Source organism: Trichoplusia ni, chromosome 26 (assembly GCF_003590095.1).
Source record: "Trichoplusia ni isolate ovarian cell line Hi5 chromosome 26, tn1, whole genome shotgun sequence".
Taxonomy (NCBI): Eukaryota; Metazoa; Arthropoda; class Insecta; order Lepidoptera; family Noctuidae; genus Trichoplusia; species Trichoplusia ni.
The window spans coordinates 3,368,272-3,389,977 of NC_039503.1; the positions used below are offsets into that span (position 1 = coordinate 3,368,272).

Here is a 21,706-nt window from a genome sequence, read left to right on the forward strand (position 1 = left end):
TAATGACATAACGACTTTCAAAGATGTTGCATCTTTGACAGTCGTTATGTGATTACAGTTGTGTCGCGCAGTCTCACTATGTGATACTGTGTCACAGTAACTGTGGAGGTCAGAGAGACAGGCGCGATGTGATACTGGGGCTCAGCTGTCGGGGAGACTGGGAGCTGGATACAACATACTTTGAGCAATAGAAATAAGACAATATCATAAAATAAGTACTTAATTTATTACGAAAAACTAAAATACAAAATGGCTTATTTCTAATTAATATTCTAATTCCTATTTTCCTTAACGTTCAGTCATCAAACGATTTTATAAAGTTGATTGTCGTTATGCTCTTGTACTTACAAAATGATTTACAACTAGAAATAAATGTTTATTTTAATAATCTCTTGTTATATGAATGGAACTAATAAAACTACATTTATTTATACACAAACTGGGCTTAAGAAATTATATTTAGGGACGACAGGAATGGATTTATGTGATTTAATTCCAAAGTTCTAAAATGATTATTAAAATCTTAAACCTAAAAACAGTTTAGACAAAACTATCTGTTTACTTTTGTGTGCAGTCAAATTAAAAGAAATACATTCTTTAAACACAGTTTTTAAAGTCAACTTGTGAAATCTATCCCTAACTGCTTTTAAAAATGTAGTTATGAAAAAGAAAGACAAAAGTTCTAAAGGCAGTATAAGATTAGATACTTAGTAATTATACTTAAATTCAGTAGAATACGGAACTTCAGCTTAACTAATGAGATTGCAACACAATATACATTATTTAAACAGCAACACCTGTATACCTACAGATTAAAAACTAAGAATTTTATCTTGAAAACAAAATGGAAAGGCCTCATTTTCTGATTCTAAATTAACTTTTGCAGGATGACTGCTTCTGTCCGAGCATATATACAGCTTTCAAGAAAACCGTAGCTGATTAAAATTCGCATGGAGATTCTATTTTTCAAGGTTATATACCTTGGCTTCGCTGTTTGCCCGTCTTTCGGCACAAGGCTGTATCACGTAGACCATGATAGCTTGTAAGTTGAAGTTTTCACAAACATTGTATTACTATTGTCATAATAACAACTTACGATAAAAATAACTATTCAAGTCGGGTAACGGTCGATTATGACATAAATTTGAAGGATGACAAACTTCACACCTGGCGGGTCTTTTATATTACTTATAGGTTTCTATACCTACTGTGGTCCTTGCTAACGAGAATATATAAAAGTATTTTCAGATCAAGATAGGGTTGCGAAACCCTGATTTATATGAACAGAAACGGTATTCAAAATTGATCTTGAGCACTTATGAATTAATATATTCCACTGCAACTATTTTAACCAATATCTTTTTACAATAACAATATTAACTTCTAATAAAATCATTTGTTTTACGTAGGTGTTTTACGTTGTTTGACAGGACGCCATCTTGGTTTATTTTTTAAGTTTCACTTAACAGATGGCTGGCTTGTTGGGCGCCACACGACAGATCACCTTCTTCAGATCTGTGAAAGCCTCGTCTTGAACTGCCTGGTCGAATTTCTGGAAATTAAAGTTATAACCATAAAATGTCTGCCAATTAATACCAAATGCAAAAGTTTACGGCCGTATTTGGCCGTTTGTGTCGCATTTCTTGTGTTGTGCAAAGTTAATTAAAAACTACAAAATATTTCCCATCTAGAAATAGTTTTTCAAGGAGTTTTTACTTATGCTAAAAGAAAATAGTACTTAATTTAATTGTACATGAGTACTGTTGAGTAGCTATAGGGGCAAATACGAAAAAGCAAAGCTTTCGTTTCCGTTTTGATACCTACTGCAATTTTTTCCATTTTATAAGGAACTGAAGAAAAGGTTAATTTAATTCGATTTTGATATTAAAAATGCCAACCTAAAATACGGAACACTCAGATATTCCTATTTTCTTTGGCGCAGAGAAACACGAGTATACGAACCTCATTAATAACAATAGTGGGTACAAATCCGAGCGGTCTCTGCACGGCATCAGTCTTGTCCCCGTACGTGGCCAGCAGCGTGTCTCCCTGCTCGGTGGACGCGCATCGCTTCAGCTTCACTGATTCAGACTGCTTGTTCACTTGGGTCAGGCACTGGAGATGAACAGGAATGTATATGAGAAGTTTAACACAACGCCGTCTAGCAAAGCTTGCATTTTAATTACTAGACATCTGATGAACATTAATACATAAAATACGACTTCATCAAGGAATTTAAACCTATTGCGGGGGGTTTCACAAAGCATTGGTCACACAAATGCTTGTCCTTCGCGGGGATCGATCCCACGAATCGCGCATTGGGTTTGGGATAGTGACCTCAACCACTTGGCTATCCGTGCAATGCCTTGTTTTCTTCCAATGGTAAATCATCAAATGACTCTTCCGGCTTTAGGTTGAGCAGAAGGGAGTGTCAGACTTCTACTGACTAAAACCCAGCCATGTTCCTTCCTTTGCCCTTCGTGTACCGGGACCACATCTTGCTAACAATCCCGCTGCAATAAAGTAATGTCTGAATGTTTCTTACCGTGTCAATAGACTTGTCAGGGTTGGCCTGTCCCATGAGGCAGATGATCAGCTCCATCTTTTCCGTGTCCTGGAGGCTGCGGTCCTTCAGGATGCATGACTGGATCTGGAAGTTAAGGGGGTGAGATTGAGAATTTTTTTTCTAGAAATCTTTAGTGAAAGTTGACTTGAAGGTTGTGGTTTGAAGTGAAATTACAATAATTATTCGTTGCAATATTATGGAAATCTAGTTTGTATGACTTTCAAAAAAGTCTTTTGATTTAGATGTATTCACAGTTTCAACTTTTGCATAAAAAAATTGTTACAACGCCCGCCGAAGAACGATGACATTCCTTATTAAATGATGTAACGGTTTACTCACGCGTATTTATCGGGGTAGCCCGACTAGTTCGACTCGCGATCCCACCGCGTCTGCTCATGATTAAGGACTCCGGTTGGGTCCGAAACTAGTCGGGCTACCCCGATAAATACGCGTGAGTAAACCGTTACATCATTTAATAATGAATCATTCTCACGACAGTTACTATCAAAATATAGATGACATTCCTTATTGTGAGAGTCGTTTCATCTCATCTCACATCACATCTCTAAATTCGGATTCTATTGCCATATCACGTGAGCTGAAAGTTGAAAGCGTAACAAATTCCTAATTTTTTTCTGGACAAAAGTGTGTTAACATGAAATTGAAAAAGAATTTAAACATATTGTAGATTTCTTTTGAAGTGTTTAATAGTATAATAATATAATATATCCGGGGACAACTCACTCACGGTTATCTGATCCCAAGCTAAGCAGAGCTTGTGTTATGGTAACCAGACAACTGATAAACTTTCTTATATATTTCTAAATACATACATATTATAGATAAATTACACCCAGACACCAGAACAAATGATCATGCTCATCACACAAACATTTGTCCTGGGCGGGAATCGAACCCACGACCTCCGGTATAGCAGTCAGGGTCGCTAACTACTAGACCAACAGGCCTAAACGAACACGCATTTTTATATAAAAGACTTTCGAATTTAAAAATCCAATCCTTGTATCGCGGAAGTTTCACAAACATTGCAGTCATGCACAAGACACCCAGACTCAGGACAAGCATTCGTGGATTACACAAATGCTTGTCCTACGCGGGGATCGAACTCACGATACCTCACGCACATTGGGATTGGCGAGGTTGCACTACGACCTATCAAATATCAAATTACTACAGTTATGTAACAAAATATGTGATCAATTGTGCACTTCTCCAATTTTTCAACACCTGTTATAAAATTCCTTGCAGGCAAACGATTGTACATCAAAACCCTACATTATCCCCACAGATGACGCAAGCACATGTCACATGCCTTACCTCCACTGTGAGCTGTAATAAGGCAATTAAGATCGTATCGCAATGACTGTATGAGACAATCATTATATTATTAACTTGATAAAGTATATCTATCTAGTTCAACAATTACGTGGAGGACCAGGTTTTCCTATTAAGTGACCTTTTTAGCCTTCCGTACCTACTCAAAGGGAAGACACGGAAAATAGCTATTATGTATCTCTATCTGTCAAGTCTTGACATAGTTCAAGCTAGGTAGTTGATTTTTAAGGCGACTGCCCACTACACCGTACCATACCATGACCGTGCTATGAACGTGTAAGGCAAAAAAATATTCTCCGTATTAAAAAGTATGTGACCATGCCATAGCCCGTGCCGTTACTGACCAGCATCGTCGCCTTTTTAATATAGAGAATATTTTTTTGCCTGACACGTTCATAGCACGGTCATGATATGGAACGGTGTAGTGGGCAGACTCCTTTATGCAGATGAATTCCAGTTGCCGGTATAACTACGAGATTCGGTCCCGTACGATAAATAAATTTAACTATTATTTATTTGTAAATCACCTGTATGTTGCCTGTTTGTACGGTATCGCGAGTCCGATTTAATAAGAACGTTAGTAAATGTTATTGTAATTAATAACACACATGTGAGTAGTGTCTAAACGCAGATTTTGATTGCTTCACCAAATCTCCAGACATTATATTTAAGAACAACATGATACATGTAGAACCATGTCTAACACAAGCTGACCGGGCAAACGTTGTTTTGCTGTGTCAATTATTTCTGGGGTAGGTATGGTTACATACCGATAAAAAACAAAACAGAAAATAACAAATTAAAAATATTAAGGTGGTTGTTTTCGTGTTGACTAAACCATTTATCAAGGAAGGCTATAGGCGAAGTATCTCTATAACATCTCGCTGCGACTAATAGGAGCGGAGGTACAATGGAAAATCTGGAAAAACCGGGAAAACTATTAAATTCAAGATCTTTTTACCACGTGGACGAAGTCGCGGGCAACAGCTAGTTTACTATATAGGGTAGATACAATTAGGAATAGTTTATAATATATTACCTTGTTCCCGTAACACTCGTCGGGTCCGTGATGACAGTTGAACTGCCATTTGCCGTTAACTTTGTCATGCTGTAACAAACATACTTATGAATATACTTACTTAAAGAAAATAAGACGATTAACAAGTTTTAATCAATTAGTCATAAGAAGAGCGTTTTCTCCCATGTTTTTATACACTCACTTTTCTTGTTTGTTTGTGTAGTGGCATGAAATGTACTACGTAAACATATAGGGACGCGGTTAGATTGCCTCCTTACACTCATTCCGAGTCTAGTAATTAGCAGAATAGTAATTGTTGGTGTTTCTTTTATATCCAAATTCCAATACAAAAGAACATTAAACAACTCTAAAGTTTGTTTGCTTGTTTGTCGTTCCGGTTCTATTTTTGTTAATCAATTTTGAGGCAGTTACCTATAAGCTATAAGCTAGCAGGCTGAAATTTTCGGGTAAATAAAAACCCGATAAGAATGCAATTCACAACTATAAAAACGGCTAGGCTGATTTTGATAAAATTTCAATTTAAAAAAGTGGTTTTTTAGCTGACGACGGGTTCGCAAGCGATTTCGACTCGCAAAGTCGAAACTATTCGGGCAATCCCGATAAATACGCGTGAGTAAACCGTTGCATCATGGTTCCGATAGTTACTATAGTTATACATATGGTATCTTACCGTGCTCTTGCCGTAGGGCACCAGCTTGACCTTGACGACTCCCCTGAAGTCGCGCCACACGGGAGCCAGCTGCGCCGTGATGAAGCGCTTGCTGTCCGGGCACAGCGACTCGTAGTACACCGCTATCTTCACCTGCAGGAGAGGAAGATGTGCTCAGTTCTGGCTTGGGAAAAAATATGCCAAAAACCAATATGCCTAACTCGTTATGCCAAATTAAAATGGGCTAAAAAGGAATCTCCCTTATGACCAGTATAAGTAACCAGAAGTTGCAGATTCGAGTCTGACGGTTGAACTTTTCATTTAATCTATCTATACTTAATATATAAAGCTGAAGAGTTTGTTGGTTTGAACGCGCTAATCTCAGGAACTACTGGTCCAAATTGAAAAAATCTTTTTGTGTTTAATAGACCATTCATTGAGGAAGGTTATAGGCTATATACCATCACGCTGCGACTAATAGAAGTGAAGATATAATGGAAAATGTGAAAAAAAACAGGGCAGGTATAAATCATAACTTTATCATAACCGCGCGGACAAAGTCGCGGGCAACAGCTAGTTCCAAATATAATTCGATCCGCAGTGCTTTCCAAAATGACCAAGGTTAGTTAAAACATGTTTTACCGACTGTCAAAGATAAAGGCATATCTGGTGATGGGCTGTCTTCTCTCACGTAACCCTCACCTGGCAACATTTTAGATGTAAGATCGTACCTTTTGTTCATCATTCTTCTTGTTCTTCGCTGATACTCCGTAACACAGCGCCAGGAGGCACACAACTGCTAAAGTCTTCATTTTGTTCTAGAACAAAACAAAAAACCATTAGGTATCAACTTATATTGTCAGAATTGTTTGAAACACATAATTCTCTCATTTAATATTAGTAGAATTATTTTGATGTGAAGGATTCCTTAAATTGTGGGTCCTGGCTGTTATTCATACATCTTTAACAGAAGCTAGAAAGCCTGACAACCAGTCTTACTAAGGGGTATCGTGTTGCCCAGGTAACTGGGTTGAGGAGGTCAGATAGGCAGTCGCTTCTTGTAAAACACTGGTACTTAGCTAAATCCGGTTAAACTGGAAGCCGACCGTAACATAGTTGGGAAAAGGCTAGGATGATTATGAGGATGATGATATGTTTTATAGCCATATCCTACGAGGTCAGAGCCGCGGGCGACCGCTAGTTGACAATAATATTAACCCGTAAAACACCTCACCACAAAATGTGCACGTACCAACTTCTAAAGAAAGTTAACAAGTTCACCACATCTTGGATAAACATTGAACGCTTTTCTTTATTGGACTTGTATTATTATATTGTTTTGTATTTAAAAAGATACCACACCAATGTGTAATTAACTTAAATTATTGTTATATTGACTAGGTCTAAGAGATCGGCTGGTGATCCGTTACACAATGCGCCCATTGTGCTCAATTACGCGAAACGTGAATTCTTGACGCATTTAGGGTTCCCTTGGTATATTATAAAACCATTTCGATTATTCTAATAACTTTTGTGAGGTGGATTTCTATTATTTTATGACCGATTTACATATGCATATATATCGTGATGATTTTTTTATTATTTAAAAAAAAACGACTCCCGCACTAAGGAATTTAATCCTTGTGTCGCGGGGTGTGTCACAAACATACAATTCACATGCACAAGGACAGAAAAACTCAGAACAAGCATTTGTGGATCAGACAAATGCTTGTCCGACGTGAGGATCGACCCCGCGATACGACGCGCGCAGTGGGTTTGGCGTGGTGACCTCAACCATTCGTCTATCCGTGCAGTCTAGTCCTAGCCTTTTCCCAACTCGTCAATGTTGTGGTCGCATCCAGTCTAACCAGATGCAGCTAAGTACCATTGTTTTACAAGGAGCGACTGCCTATCTGACCTCCTCAACCCGGTTACCTGGGCAACACGATACCCCTTAGATAGACTGGTTTTTAACTTTCTAGCCTCTGACTACCTGTAACAATGTCAAAGATGTGAAAATAACAGCCGGTATCCACAACACACAGACACTATGTCATATTTGTCAGTCGTTATGTGATTACAGTTGTGACGCGCAGTCTTACTATGTGATACTGTGTCACAGTAGGTAACTGTTTAGGTCAGACAGACAGTTCAGCACAGCAAGTGTATATCCGACTTGTACATCAAAGATGAGTTAAATAGGTATATTTTTATATTCCTACAGAACCCTCTTAAAATAACGGTTCGTTCTTACCCGTTATTGTAGTAAAAACAACACATTGTTAGTGGTTATTATACAAGAATAACGTTACATGATCGCGTTTTTGTGATTTCGTATGGGATTGTATGGAATAATGTGTGAATGTATGTGTGTGTGTGTGTGTGTGTGTGTGTGTGTGTGTGTGTGTGAAGTGCTCGAGTTACATGATGCAATGTGTAGGACATGCGTAGTGGAGTCTTGAGAGAGATTGTTTATCTTAGAATTTGTAATAGCAGTTAACTTATTCGATGGTCATTTTTAAATTACATGTTAGATGTTTTAGAAGAACCTCTTTTAGGGTTCCGCAACCATGGAAAGGAACTCTAAAAATCTAAGAACTTTTTCATTGTTCCGTACGAAGGGTAAAACGGAACCCTACTACTGAAGCTCCGCTTTCTGTCTATCCACACGTCCGTCACCAGACAGTATCTCATGAACCATTAATGCTAGACATCGAAATTTTCATAATACGTTAATTATGAGTGTTTCTTGTGAGATGACGTCCGCGTGTCCGATAGAAAAATTATGAAAGAAATGTTGCGCCGACCACAAATAAAAATAATTGGGATCAGGGCAGAGGAATGATGTTAATTAAGGAATATATCCTACTATTATTAAAAAGGCGAAAGTTTATAAGTATGGACATCCATACATATGGATGTTTGTTACTCTTTCACGTAAAAACTACTGAATGGATTTGAATTAAACTTTACCACAATATAGCTTATACATTAGAATAACACATAGGCTACATTTTTTGAGGTTTCTAATGTGAGGTCGTAAAAAACACATTTTTTGCGCTTACATTGCAAACGCTCACTGAATCCTACAAGATAGATAGAAGGCAGATAGATAGAAGGCAGGTATAAATCATAACTTATATCTTCTAACCACGCGGACGAAGTCGCGGGCAACAGCTAGTTTATTATAATTACCCATTATTTAAGTACGGAGACTTTTACCATTAGCAACTTAAAGATGTGTAGGAACTCTCGTAAGAGTGAGAGGTTTCATATAATACAGTACTTCGCACTTACACTTTCTAATTGACACGCTTGGGTCAAGCAGTGACCCCGAGGTACAAGTTACAGACGGACAGCGATATTAAACATTCATATAGATCCCTACTTATAATATTATAAATGCGAAAGTAACTCTGTCTGTCTGTCTGTTACGCTTTCACGTCTAAACCACTGAACTGATTTTAATGAAATTTGGTACAGAGAGATAGAGTTGACCTTGGGAAAGAACATAGGATAGTTTTTATCCCGGGCTTTTGAAGTTCTCTTGGAAACGCGATATAACCGACCTCGACGCGGGCGAAGCCGCGGGCGAAATGCAAGTAGTTTATAAGTGTATTTTCTTTTGAATGCATGTGTAGACGACTGATTGAGGTCACCTCGTCAAAACAATTGCAAGACGTGTTCGATCCCCGCGTAGGACAAGCGTTTGTGTGATTCACGAATGCTTGGCCTGAGTCTGGCCGGCCGGTGTCTTTGTGCCTTGAATGCTTATAAAGACCCGATACGATACAAAGGTTGAATTCTATTGCGCGTGGGAAAAAAATCTAGTTTGGATTATTTATTGACTATTTGTATCGCGGTTTCACTTGTTGCTCTGCCATGCCACCGTATCTTAATGTATTACTGATTACATGGATAGTCGTGTACTATGTACTGTGCGTGATGTGCGGGTTCGATCTCCGTGTAGGACAAGCAATTGTGTGATCGACAGATGTTTGTAAACCCGCGTCGGCGCGTCGTAGGGGTTAAATTCCGGGGATTGTTTCAGAAAAGCAAGATAGATAAACCTTTATGTGTTTTAATATTTAAGTATGTTCGGGAAGTTAAGGAAAACATCGTGCATCGTAAGGAATCTTAGATTGCAAATATCGGATTCTAGAATCGCCCGCAGTGACCTAGCATGGTGATCAATGCTCAACCCTTACCTAGACGGGAAAATGCGTGTTCCCAGCTTTGACATTAATAAGCTAGTATTTAAACTCGCTTGTCGCTTATAAGTTGACTTTTAAAACAAGTTTCTATTTACAAATGACAGTGTGTCCACTTCACCGGCTAGTTGCAAAGTCTTCAATGTTTTCTCTAAACACAATAGCATATATTATCTGTGCATGTATTTTGTGTTCATAGACATGCCTTTCTAGTATTTTTCAGATGCTTTAGAGCCATCACTTTCTGCCAAAGAAACAGTCTTGCGACTATTAAACAGTTCTATGCCCGCAAAAACTTCATTGTTAATATTCTACTTTTGATGACAGCTCGGATAGTCGACCCATTGAACACGACGTGTCGCGTTTTCGACCCCAGTGTAGGACAAGCATTTGTGTGATCCACGAATGCTTGTCCTGAGTCTGGGTGTCAGTGTGACTTGAATGTTTGTGAAACTCCCGCGACATAAGGCTTAAATTCCTTTATACGTCATATAAAAGAAATTAGTTTAAATTGTATTTTTGCGGGTACTGGTATGTCTCAACGGTTAACTATTTATAAGTAGTTACTACGACAGTTAAACAAAGGGGGTACAATAAGAAACCAGTCTGTTTGGTAACACCTCTCAACTGGGTCGGCTGGTGGTCGCAACGAACTTGTACTTAACATAACCTTGAATACAGATCTAGTTTGCGTTGTAGATAAACATTTATTTATTTATTACGACTAAAGAGTTTGTCCAGAATTGATGTGACATCGTATTTCCTAGAAATATTATAAACGTGAAAGTTTGTATGTACGGGTGTATGGATATTTGTTTCTCTTTCACGCAAAAACTACTGAACGGATTTAATTTAAACGAAAATTGGTACACCGATAGTTTATGATCAGGATTAAAACTTAGCATAGTTTTTATTCAGATGTTTTGCTCCCGTGGATATCTAAAAATGTAAACAAAGGTCTACAGACTATAAAAATACACATTAAGTTGTACAAAACAACATAGCAATCCAAAGTTAGTAATTACCGTTCTTCCATCAACTCACGAAATCTCAAACATTTGTAACATAATTCCACCCAATTCGTAGCAAGTAATTTACTTGATTATTATAAAGAGATGAAGTTTCAGGGAGACATTGTAGGGGGTAATCTCAGAATCTATTGAATCGAGTTTGGAAATACTTTTACCAATCTAAAGACACGTTATTTGTAACGGTTATAACCCAAACAACGAAGTTAATTCCAGTGCCGGCGTTACGGGGGGGGGGGGGCGTGATGGGGCGATTTCCCAGGGCGACAAATTCGGGGGGGCGCCAAGGTCTGAAGTTGGAGTCTCTTGCCTGTCCTGGCGCAAACCCTCAGAACTGTGCTCTACGCTAAAGGTGGAATACTTCCACCGCCAAACGTAACGCTAAAGGAAAGATGAAATTCTTAATATAATTTTACTTGGGATCAGCAATAAACTAACACTGATATTGCTCAAGTTTGCTCCACAATATTTTCGCCCGGGGTGTCAGTTGCCCTTACGCCGGCACTGGTTAATTCGTTGCTGGATTAAAGCTGTTCTGTCCAAACTTCCCTTTCTCGTAATATTGCTTAATAACACGTTAAGCCTTTTCGGACTTGGTCCAATTAAACTTAGTTTTTTAAAGATAAATAAACATAAAACTGTCATGGTGGCCTTGAGGTTCAATGAACGAAGTTTTATTGCAAGGTTGCATGTGTGAAAGTCATACAGCTTGCGTACTTAAAGAGTTAACTTATAAAAAGTTGCTAATGGATAATGTGTATTTTTCATTATTCCAAGACACTACTGGCTAGAGGTAAATGAATCAGAAATCAATCGTAATCACAACTCATTGCAATCTGACATCACCTGCAGAAAACTGGCGATCAATATTCTTCTGTGTTCAAGAAGAGGCGGCTTATACTCATTGACAAGCGACATATTCATTATTAAAAGAACAACAAACATTTTATTCAATAGCATAAAATTATCGAAAAATGTCTCACCTTCAGAATGAAATTCACAAAAACATTTAAAACACCGCGCATAACTTTTCAAATAAGTCAAAAACACTGGTCGTTTTATTTTTAATTAATTTGACAGTTGTAATGGCGGGATTCAATATGGCGCCTGTGACATCTGATATATAACTGATGTATTTTAATGTTTTGTTCAACAGCTGATAAAATTTGACCTAAACCTTTGCTATGAAATCTTATACGAAGTTTGCTGTCTTGGTAAGAGAGAGATGGCATTATTCAGTGCGTGTGCTATCTCTTTCCTCTATAGTAATAGCTTTGCTTTGTGATTAACGAAATGACGGCCATATTATATTTGAGGTTATCAGTCTTATTGTGTACTTATTTATAAATAGCTTTCTTTATCTCAAAAGAAAGAATTATTTGTCTTGAGTCAATAGTTACGCGACGAAACTTGTGTCTTTATTGTAATTATATGTCAAAAGGTAGGCAGGAAAGAGTACAATTTTGCATAATAATATTTAGGTACCGTATTATATATACGTAGACTTTAACTTAGCTTATTACACACTCTTGATAAGTTACTCGACTAGTCCGCAAACTTGCCATCGTTCCGTCGCCCCTCAACAGATGGCGCTGTACATATTTGTCTGAATCACGCCATGGCTGTGTTACACGGACATTCTTACTCAGCGCATTATCTACGCAAAATTTAGAAGTAATTCTATAGGAAAGAACGATGAAAACGGCTTCCAATCTTCTACCCATAATATTGAACTAATCTCCAAGTCGTAATTTTATAATATGTCTCAATAAATGTCTTTTGTCTTTGCCGAGTAATTTTAACGATCGTGAGAGCAGATCAAACATGTTCAAATTTACGGAGATGACAGCACGAAGTCTCGTTACTAAGAGAAACCAGATTCTCGCGTTTAGTATTAACGTTAGCAACTATAGAAATTGAAATTGGCTACAGGGGATACCACATCTTTGTAAAAATTGCGTGCGAGGAGTTAATTAAAAAGTAATGTATGGTAATATTAAAAAGAGAAGAGTTTCTTTGAATTTAAGTGTTAGATACCTACCACAGGCTGATTCTGAGCCTACGTGCGGGAAGGTAGCCCTGCCCCAGTAACCAGAGTTTTAGATATGTAATTGTGTACATTTATTGGACAAGGCCTATAGATGTACCATCACGCTATGATGAATAGGAGCAGAGCAGTATGTATGTTTATTTTATTTTTATTTTATTGTTAAAAGGGGGATCAGACATGTGCAATAAAACTGAGAAAATAATTAAGCCGATTGTGAAAAATCCTCACTTATATCTTCATAATCACGGAAAAAATCGCGAGCAACAGCTAATAGTACATTAGAACGTTTAACCCAAAATAATTTGATTGAATTACACAATAAATATAAACAATTAGTGTTACATTGTATAATAAATAATAACTTTATGAAATAACACGGAAAAGAGTCATGAGATTGGATACATGTTTTCTCTTCCCTGAGAATTAGGCTCGTTGGTATATAATTATTTTGTTTAACATGATATTTTAACGCCATGTAACTCTGTATGTTCATGTGTTACGCGTTTATGACTTAATTGCAGAGGCGTTTTTGATGGAATTTAGTATATACATATAGGGTTATCCTGATTATCCTTATTTCTCTTAATTTTACACTTGATCAATCACTTATAAATAGAAACTTTTGATTTTTCACCAATAAAGACGACTAGTTTTCTCCCAAGCAGAATACCCCTTGTATTGTGTATTTTACTAATCTCTGTCAGAAAGGGGTAACGTGTTTTGCTCGGAAGCCGATAGCCATGATAAAAACGAGTTAAATACTTATTAATTATTGTTCTTTTGCTTAAAATTATGAAGCTCCTTAATCTCAGAAACTACTGAACCGAGTTTGGTAACACTTTTACCTATTAAAAGACACGTTAATTGTGAGTGCTCATAGCTTACATTATTAACCCAAAAATACTGCACAATGAAATTCATATGTTTTAGCTATACAATATATATTGCAGTGTCTAAGTACTTATGTAGGTAGGCACATGTCTATACAACGGTAGGGTCAATATTCTTCGCCGTGCGCGCATTGACCCACTTCGACCAATTGGCTGGTGACAAGCCTCGGTCACGTGACACACAGCTGATCGCGTTACATATACCTACCTGGCCATTTGAAGGATAATAGTGCAATCAAAGTCTTACTATGTGATACTGTGTCACAGTAACTGTGGAGGTCAGAGAGACAGTCGCGCTGTGATACTGGGTCTCAGCTGTCGGGGAGGCTGGGAGCTGGGTACTATATAACTTGAGATTGTTTGAGGAATTTATCATTTAACCGTTTTCATGATCCACCCGAGAGATATTGCAATGGTAAATAACTTTAAACAATCAACGACAACAACCCAACAGCAAATTTTTGAACTGTCGTTATTTAGTCATCAATATTCTGTTTTATTAATTTTTAATTCCCGACTTGAGCACATTTCCGAATATTCGGTATTTTTTCCATCTTTACCCCTACAACTTTAAAATAACTACAATAAACATTTATAAAAAAACCCTCGCACATATTTCTCAAAATCTCTCAATTCATTCGAGAGTTATTACGCCATAGACAGACAGACACATCAAACATAGAACACCCCTTTTTTAACGTCGGAAATTAATAACAAATTGTGAAAACATAATTTCACAAATATTATTATCATATAGTCATCTATAAACCTTACAGTATACAATATGTCGAAGTGAAATCGGAAACCATTTGCGTAACATAAACATTGCAAAATGTATAAACCGATGTCCGAGAAACAGCATTGTATAAAATCACAATCGTGGAAACGTCCATCGAAAATGACAGATAGGTAAATACAAGCAAAAACGTGATCACTCAACGTTGACAAAATGTTAGAGGTCGATTTGCTGGACAAATTGTTTATGAAGATAATAATTATGTTAATACTCAATACTCAATCATTTATTGCATTCCATATGTTACAGAGATGGTAGAAAATAAATAGCAGTTCAATATGGACCCTGTTGAGCACGCAAAAAATATAGGAGAGAGGAAGAGGGCAGAATAGCCATTTAGACAAATTAATATTGCCATAAATATTAATATAATAGTTGTTACTTTTATGATGGTTTGTTTAGGCAGGGTGATTTAAATTTACAATTGTTTTATCATCCAGAAACTCCTTTACAGTATAATATGCCTTTAATACAAGGAATCTTTTTAATTTATTAATAAATATGTTTATTTTTGTTCGTTGATAGATGAATGATATGATAATTATGTTTCTTAATAATAGGGTATTTGATTGTGAAATCGAATTACTCCGTCCTACCAAAATATTGGATACACGGTATTTTTCAATCGACTCCAAAGAGAAGGAGATTCTTAAGTCGTCGGTATCTTTGCGTGTTTGTTCAAATAACTATAATTTTATCCCATAATTTGATGAAGTAATGCTAATTACTTTTTATTTGTTGATGGTTGCCAGTATTTTTGTTCTTAATCTATACTTAATATATAAAGCTGAAGAGTTTGTTTGTTTGTTTGAACGCGCTAATCTCAGGAACTACTGGTCCAAATTGAAAAAATATTTTTGTGTTGAACCATTCATCGTGGAAGGCTTTAGGCTATAAACCATCACGCTGCGACTAACAGGAGCGAAGATACAATTGAAAATTTGAAAAAAACAGGGCAGGTATAAATCATAACTTATATCTTCTACCCACGGGGACGAAGTCGCGGGCAACAGCTAGTCAATAAATAAAGACGAAAAGTAATAAATATGGCAAAACGAATCGCGATAAAAAAAACATGATATCTATTTTAAGGATCAATGATAATCAAGTGCCCAACTTATCCTCCCTACATCTCATCCCTCCTCTTGTCTATTCTCAAATCTTGCAACTTTAATGAGGTATCTCCATTTCTCGATTTCCGATTGAGCTGAAATTTTGACAGTTTGTATACATATTGCGTGACAATGCATTATGTGATCATGGATCTGATTTGATGCTGAGCTGATAAGCCCTCCCAGATCCGTCAATGCTATGAGTTAGTTCTTCTTAATTCGTTTACGACCTAATATAAATAACAGAGTTATTAACTCATTAATTGGTTAATAACGGTGACAAACCTCAATTACTCATGGTTCTAGAATGAATTATGCAAATATTATAATCCTGGTAATTAACACTCTCTTTAACTGTAACATAATTCACTGACTTTGAGCAGATTAAGGTCACTACGCCAAACCCACTGAGTTCGACGTGTCGCTGGTCCGATCCCCGTAGGACAAGTGTTTGTGTGATCCACGAATGCTTGTCCTGAGTCTGGGTGTCTTGTGCATGTGACTTGAATGTTTATTAAACTCCCGCGACACACGGATTAAATTCCACACTGCGGGATTAGTTTTAGAATACATTATCCACTGAATTAAAGCAATTTGTCTTGTTTTTTATTCACCAATCTAACAAAATCAGTTATAGATCGGTATTGCTCTTCAACCTATTTTCTGTCTGTGTTTCCTAATTGACCAATTACGTTATCAAGTCCAACAAAGACTCGGATGACTAAATGTCAAGTCGATAACCTCTCGAGAGTTAAAAATGAAGAGTTCATCGTGTTTGCAACGAGAAAACTCCGGTTAGGGGTCAGGAATACACGAATTGAGAAGTGCAATGATCTGGTTTGTACCTAGCCGACAGCCATCATGGTTGTTTAGTCTCCCGGCTTAATAGATATCCTATGACATTCAGAAATAACGTGTTTTTGTATTGGTAAAAGTATTTCAAACTCGGTTCAGGAGATCGTGAGATTACCCCCTACAAAGTTACAAACTTCACCTCTTCATGATATTAGTTTGCTGCGCGGTTTCACTTGGGAATTTTTGACTCCCGACAAGGTAATGCAAATCTGCTAAGAACGAAAAAAAATTGCAAGCGAAATTGCCCGGAGCAATAGTTGCTTAACCTCTATTGTTATTTACAGTATATTGTTGTTAAAGTGGGAACAGAAATTAAACCATGTGTCAAAATTTCATTGGTTTGGGTATCACCTTTTATGAGATACAGCCTAGTGACAGACGGATGGAAACTTGGATAAACAGGTATCCGTTTTAACATTTTTGGTCCGGATTCTCAAGAAATCACTTCACTGACATCTTAAAACCAAAAAGAGTATTTATTGAGCCACATTGTCCAAAAAGCCTTGACCCCTCGCCCATATCTTAATATTTTCCACAGATAAAGATGGCGCCAACTAATTACTACACAACTGTAATTAAAACAAAGTTTATAAACAATATTATCAAAAGTTAACGACATCGTAACTTTAGTTAAGCAAACCAAATTACTAGAAACTTAGATACGAACTACTTGTATGGTGGGAGAGGTCATCGTATTTTGGTTATCTAGGTCAATTTTAGATAAGTTTATTTGTTATGAAAACATTCTGTTGCTATGGAGCTTAAATAATATAATTAGAAGTAAGAGTATATTAGCACAGGGTTTGGGTACAAGTTACATGTCTCCTCGCTAACGCTGACGAATCCCTCAAATGTATTGAACTGACACGTCAAAGTCACGTCACTTGTCGAAGAGGAATGTCATTCCTATACATTTGAAGTTTTCTATTCTGCAATGTTAAATTGACGAATTGACGTGCAACTAGAGTCATGTAATGTGACGTTTTAAAACTGCCTGAAAAACGGCCTATTTAAAATAAAAACTTGTGATTCTGATTTTGACTAAAACTATGCAAACTTTTTGGTTTTTCGTTTAAATTAATTCTTTAAAAGTACTAATATTATGTTTCAAACAAACACGAATATTGTCACTGCATTAAGAACCGATAGTTAATCACCGCAGGGGGAAAAACTCATGATTCACAAATATTTATTCAAAGTCTGCGTGGTTTGAATACTCATTTGTTAATTCAATTTGTAAAGCAAATAGCAGTATGATTTAAAATAGTAGATACATTTAAGAAGTCATTTATTCTGCAAGAAGGATATATCGTCACTTTTACATGTCTTTTTTTAACGTTGGTTGAGATTTCGTATCTGACTACCCTGAGAAGAAATGTCGAAACAAACTCAGGAGTGGAATTTTGTATGTATTATAATAGTACCCAGCTCCCAGTCTCCCCGACAGCTGAGCCCCAGTATCACATCGCGCCTGTCTCTCTGACCTCCACAGTTACTGTGACACAGTATCACATAGTGAAACCAGCAACAAACATAAGTATAATTAGGTGTAGTGTTTTTGAGATTCCTCTGTCTACTTCATTCGGTTACACGCTAATTCCTTTAGCAATACTGTGTTAATTCGTGTCCGTTGATAATTTGTATTGGTTTATTTTTAAAGGTGAACATTGAAATCAATTTTTATTAGAATTAATAAGAACATAATAGTTAAGGCAGACTGCACGGAGAGGCGAGTGCTTGAGGTCACCACGTCAAACCCACTGAGGTTTCGATTTCCACGTAGGACAAGCGTTTATGTGATCCTCGAATGCTTGTTCTGAGTCTGGCTGTCTTTGTGCATGTGAGTTGAATGTTTGTGAAACCTCTCGCGACATGTTTTTGGCATTTTTTTTGTTGTAGTAGCAACAAAAATACATGTGATACCTACTGATGACAAACCAACGGACAGGCAAAGGAGGCTTGCGAATAAGGTTTCATTTTCTCTTTTGTTTACACAATCCTGAATAATTGATCAGCACTATACGAAGCCCTCTGTATTCTTTTGAGAGTAGTTTTATACTATTTCGAACAATCAATTTAAGTCTATCCCCACTAATATTATAAATGCGAAAGTAACTCTGTCTGTCTGTCTGTTACGCTTTCACGTCTAAGCCACTGAACTGACTTTAATGAAATTTGGTACAGAGATAGATTTGACCTTGAGAAAGAACATAGGATTTTAGAACATAGTTGTTATCCCGGAAATTTGAAGAGTTCTCTTGGCAACGCGATATAACCGACCACGACGCGGGCGAAGCCGCGGGCGAAAAGCTAGTGTTATATAAAACAGCTTGCTTAAAGTGATATTGCAATACAAATGGATTGATAGTTTTTATGTCTTTTACCATAAGTAAATTCTAAGAATCGTGTTATTGATTGCAACCGTGAATGGAGATTCAGTGAGTTTTTATTGTTAATATATTCATTACGTTTTAATGATTATTTTCGACAGATCATTACTTTAGAATTAATTAATATGAATATTCATCATAAAAGGTACACAAGTGCCATAAAAAACTGTTTGTGTGTAATGATTCTTTAGAGGGTCTTTCAAGAACGCATTTTATTAATTAGACTATTTTCATGACGACCTATGATAAGAAAATGAAATGGGAAACTAAATACCAAATGAAAAAATACAAAAAAATGTAAAGAAAAATTTCAGCGATTGGTGTAAATAATATACGAAATTAATAATTATTACTTGAAGGATCGATTTGGAATTTTTGATTTGACAATTGGGATCCTTAATCATGAGCTGACGCGGCGTCAAATACGCGTGAGTAAACCGTACTTAAACAATTAAGATGACAAACATGCAAAACATGCATCAACATGTAAATATACGTTTAATTCGAGAATCCTTCGTTCATATATTGCAAAATTCACGCAAAAAATGTTCAAAACAGCCTCCGTCTTTACAACCTTTAAAACTCAAAAAAATAATACAATAACAGGCTTTTTTGGTCTCTCGTTAAGAATCTCGATCTTTAATTAAAGCTCAATGTACTCCGAAGTAAAAACCAGTTTAAAAAACAATAAACATTAAATACTTCCGCATTTAAATTGTAACGAAGATAAAGAGAATATTACCAAGAAACTAAAAACAGTGAGAAATATTATAAATGAAAACTAATATAAAAATATCGGGCTATTAATCCCATTGCTGGGCAAAGACCTTTAGAGCATTCAATTCAGCCTTCCAGGGTTTGGAGACAAGTTACATATCTCCTCGCTAACGCTGACGAATCCCTCAAATGTATTGAACTGACACGTCAAAGTCACGTCACTTGTCGAAGAGGAACGTCATTCACATACATTTGAAGTTTTATATTGGTGTAAACACTAACAGGATGTTTCATTGTCTAAGCCCTTAATCAGTAGATAAAAAAAGACTGGCCTGTTGATCTAATGGTTAGTGACCACGACTGCTATACTGGAGGTCGTGGGTTCGATCTCCACCCAGGACAAATGTTTGTGTGATGAGCACGATCATTTATTCTGTGTCTGGGTGTATTTTTTCTCTATTATGTATGTATTTAGAGATATATAAGTATGTTTATCAGTTGTCTAGTACTCATAATACAAGCTGTACTTAGTTTGAGACTAGATGGCGTTGTTTAAAAGTTATGGAATATTATAATATAGGATTTTCTAATCAAAAAACTGTCACATTAAGGGTAACACCAGATTAAGGCATTATAATTAAGTATTTAACATGCAGACGTCCGACGTTAATACGTCTTGACGTCCAAGTCCGTCCTCAATTGATTTCCGTTATAAATGTGTTATGTACACTACTAGTACAATACTGTTTACGATTTTCGTTTACGAGTTTTTTTAACCGTTTGTAAAGGTAAATGGTTATTTGGAAAGTATGTGTTTGGATCGGAAGTCTGTCGATTTCTCTTCAAGACACACTTTATGTTTTAAAGTTGATTATTTTATTGATACTAGGTAATATTATAAGGAGGTAAAGTTTGTGAGGTTGTGACGTTATAGGGGGTAATCTCAGGATATACTGAACCGAGTTTGGAAATTATTTTACCGATAGAAAGATACGTAATTTGTGAGTAACATAGGGTGTATTTATTCATAGAAACAGAAATATAACATAAAAACTATTCCATACTGTAAAAATGTTTTTTATAATGTTCATTACGTAAAAGAAACACATGAAAATAATTATGGCAGTTTTACGAATTGAAAAGTGCTTCCACAAGTTATTTATTTTGAAATTAACGTTTTTTTTTTAAATGCACTCCTTTGTGCCAATTATTCAGATTTTCATCATTTCAATTCAATACATTTTCGTCATTTCAACACATTTTCCAGACGTTACGACATTAATACTAAAAAAAAAAATACAGGCTGGGTTTCTATCGGTAAAATAATTTCCGAAAATCTGTTCAGATGTGCAGATCCCCAGATTACCCCCTACAACATCACAAACTTTACTTCTTTATAACATTAGAATCGACAATTAACAAAATGCCAAGCTAGTAATCTCACAAAAACATCAAATCGAGGTTAACATCTAAGACAAATTTCGTGTAATCTAAAACTTGACATACATGACAAAACACCGTTCAGTCACTGTTTAAAAAACTTACCTTTATATTTCGTGGGTACGTTTCGTGACAACACTCGCGTGTGCGCGGTGCAGTGCGCAGGAGTCGACTGACCAGCGATGGAGTAAGACCGTGTGTTGCGGTTCCCCCTCTAAAGAGGTAAGGTTGGTTGGACATGGCAGACTTGTTGGTGCGAGTTTTTTGTCGCTGGATATTGTGTAGTAACCAGTGTAGGAACCTGTACTTCATTTGTGCAAACTGCAAACATATATTGTTCTGAGTCTGTGAGTCTTAGTAAGTGTCACTTGAAAGTTTGTCCAACTCGCGATACAAGGATTAAATTCATTAATGCGAGACTCACTTTTTTAAATATTACGAATTATAAGACACATTTCCGTATCTACATAATAAGCAACATGAATTAAGTAACCAAATATGTGTAAAAGACATCGATTTAATACGTTGCTACAAATTTTAATGATAAAGACAGCAAGGGAGGTTTGAAGCTTTCAATTTTGAAAATCTAGTAAGCGACAATTACATT

General features: G+C 36.5%; 1 protein-coding gene across 2 annotated transcripts; it reads right to left on the bottom strand.

Moving 5' to 3' along the window:
• Positions 1 to 202: 202 nt before the first annotated feature.
• LOC113505547 (GILT-like protein 1) lies at positions 203 to 21,426 on the bottom strand. 2 transcript variants are annotated; one of them, XM_026888319.1, is made up of 7 exons: positions 21,205 to 21,426; positions 6,342 to 6,428; positions 5,632 to 5,763; positions 4,962 to 5,030; positions 2,546 to 2,650; positions 1,963 to 2,115; positions 203 to 1,552 (listed from the first exon to the last, which is right to left on the bottom strand). In XM_026888319.1, exons 1-7 carry the CDS (start codon positions 21,409 to 21,411, stop codon positions 1,463 to 1,465), a joined length of 843 nt encoding a protein of 280 aa, XP_026744120.1. In that variant the 5' UTR covers positions 21,412 to 21,426; the 3' UTR covers positions 203 to 1,462. The 2 variants fall into 2 exon arrangements, with proteins under 2 accessions (XP_026744120.1, XP_026744121.1); XM_026888320.1 differs by lacking the exon at positions 21,205 to 21,426 and adding an exon at positions 11,833 to 11,931.
• Between the last annotated feature and the right edge of the window lie 280 nt (positions 21,427 to 21,706).

Excerpts from the sequence above, each read along its gene's own strand:
- LOC113505547 (XM_026888319.1), bottom strand. The coding sequence starts at position 21,411 with ATGAAGTACAGGTTCCTACACTGGTTACTACACAATATCCAGCGACAA. Across the intron at positions 5,764-6,341 it reads AGAAGAATGATGAACAAAAG|GTGAAGATAGCGGTGTACTA; the intron begins GTACGATCTTAC and ends CCTCTCCTGCAG. Across the intron at positions 2,651-4,961 it reads ACGAGTGTTACGGGAACAAG|ATCCAGTCATGCATCCTGAA; the intron begins GTAATATATTAT and ends CTTAACTTCCAG.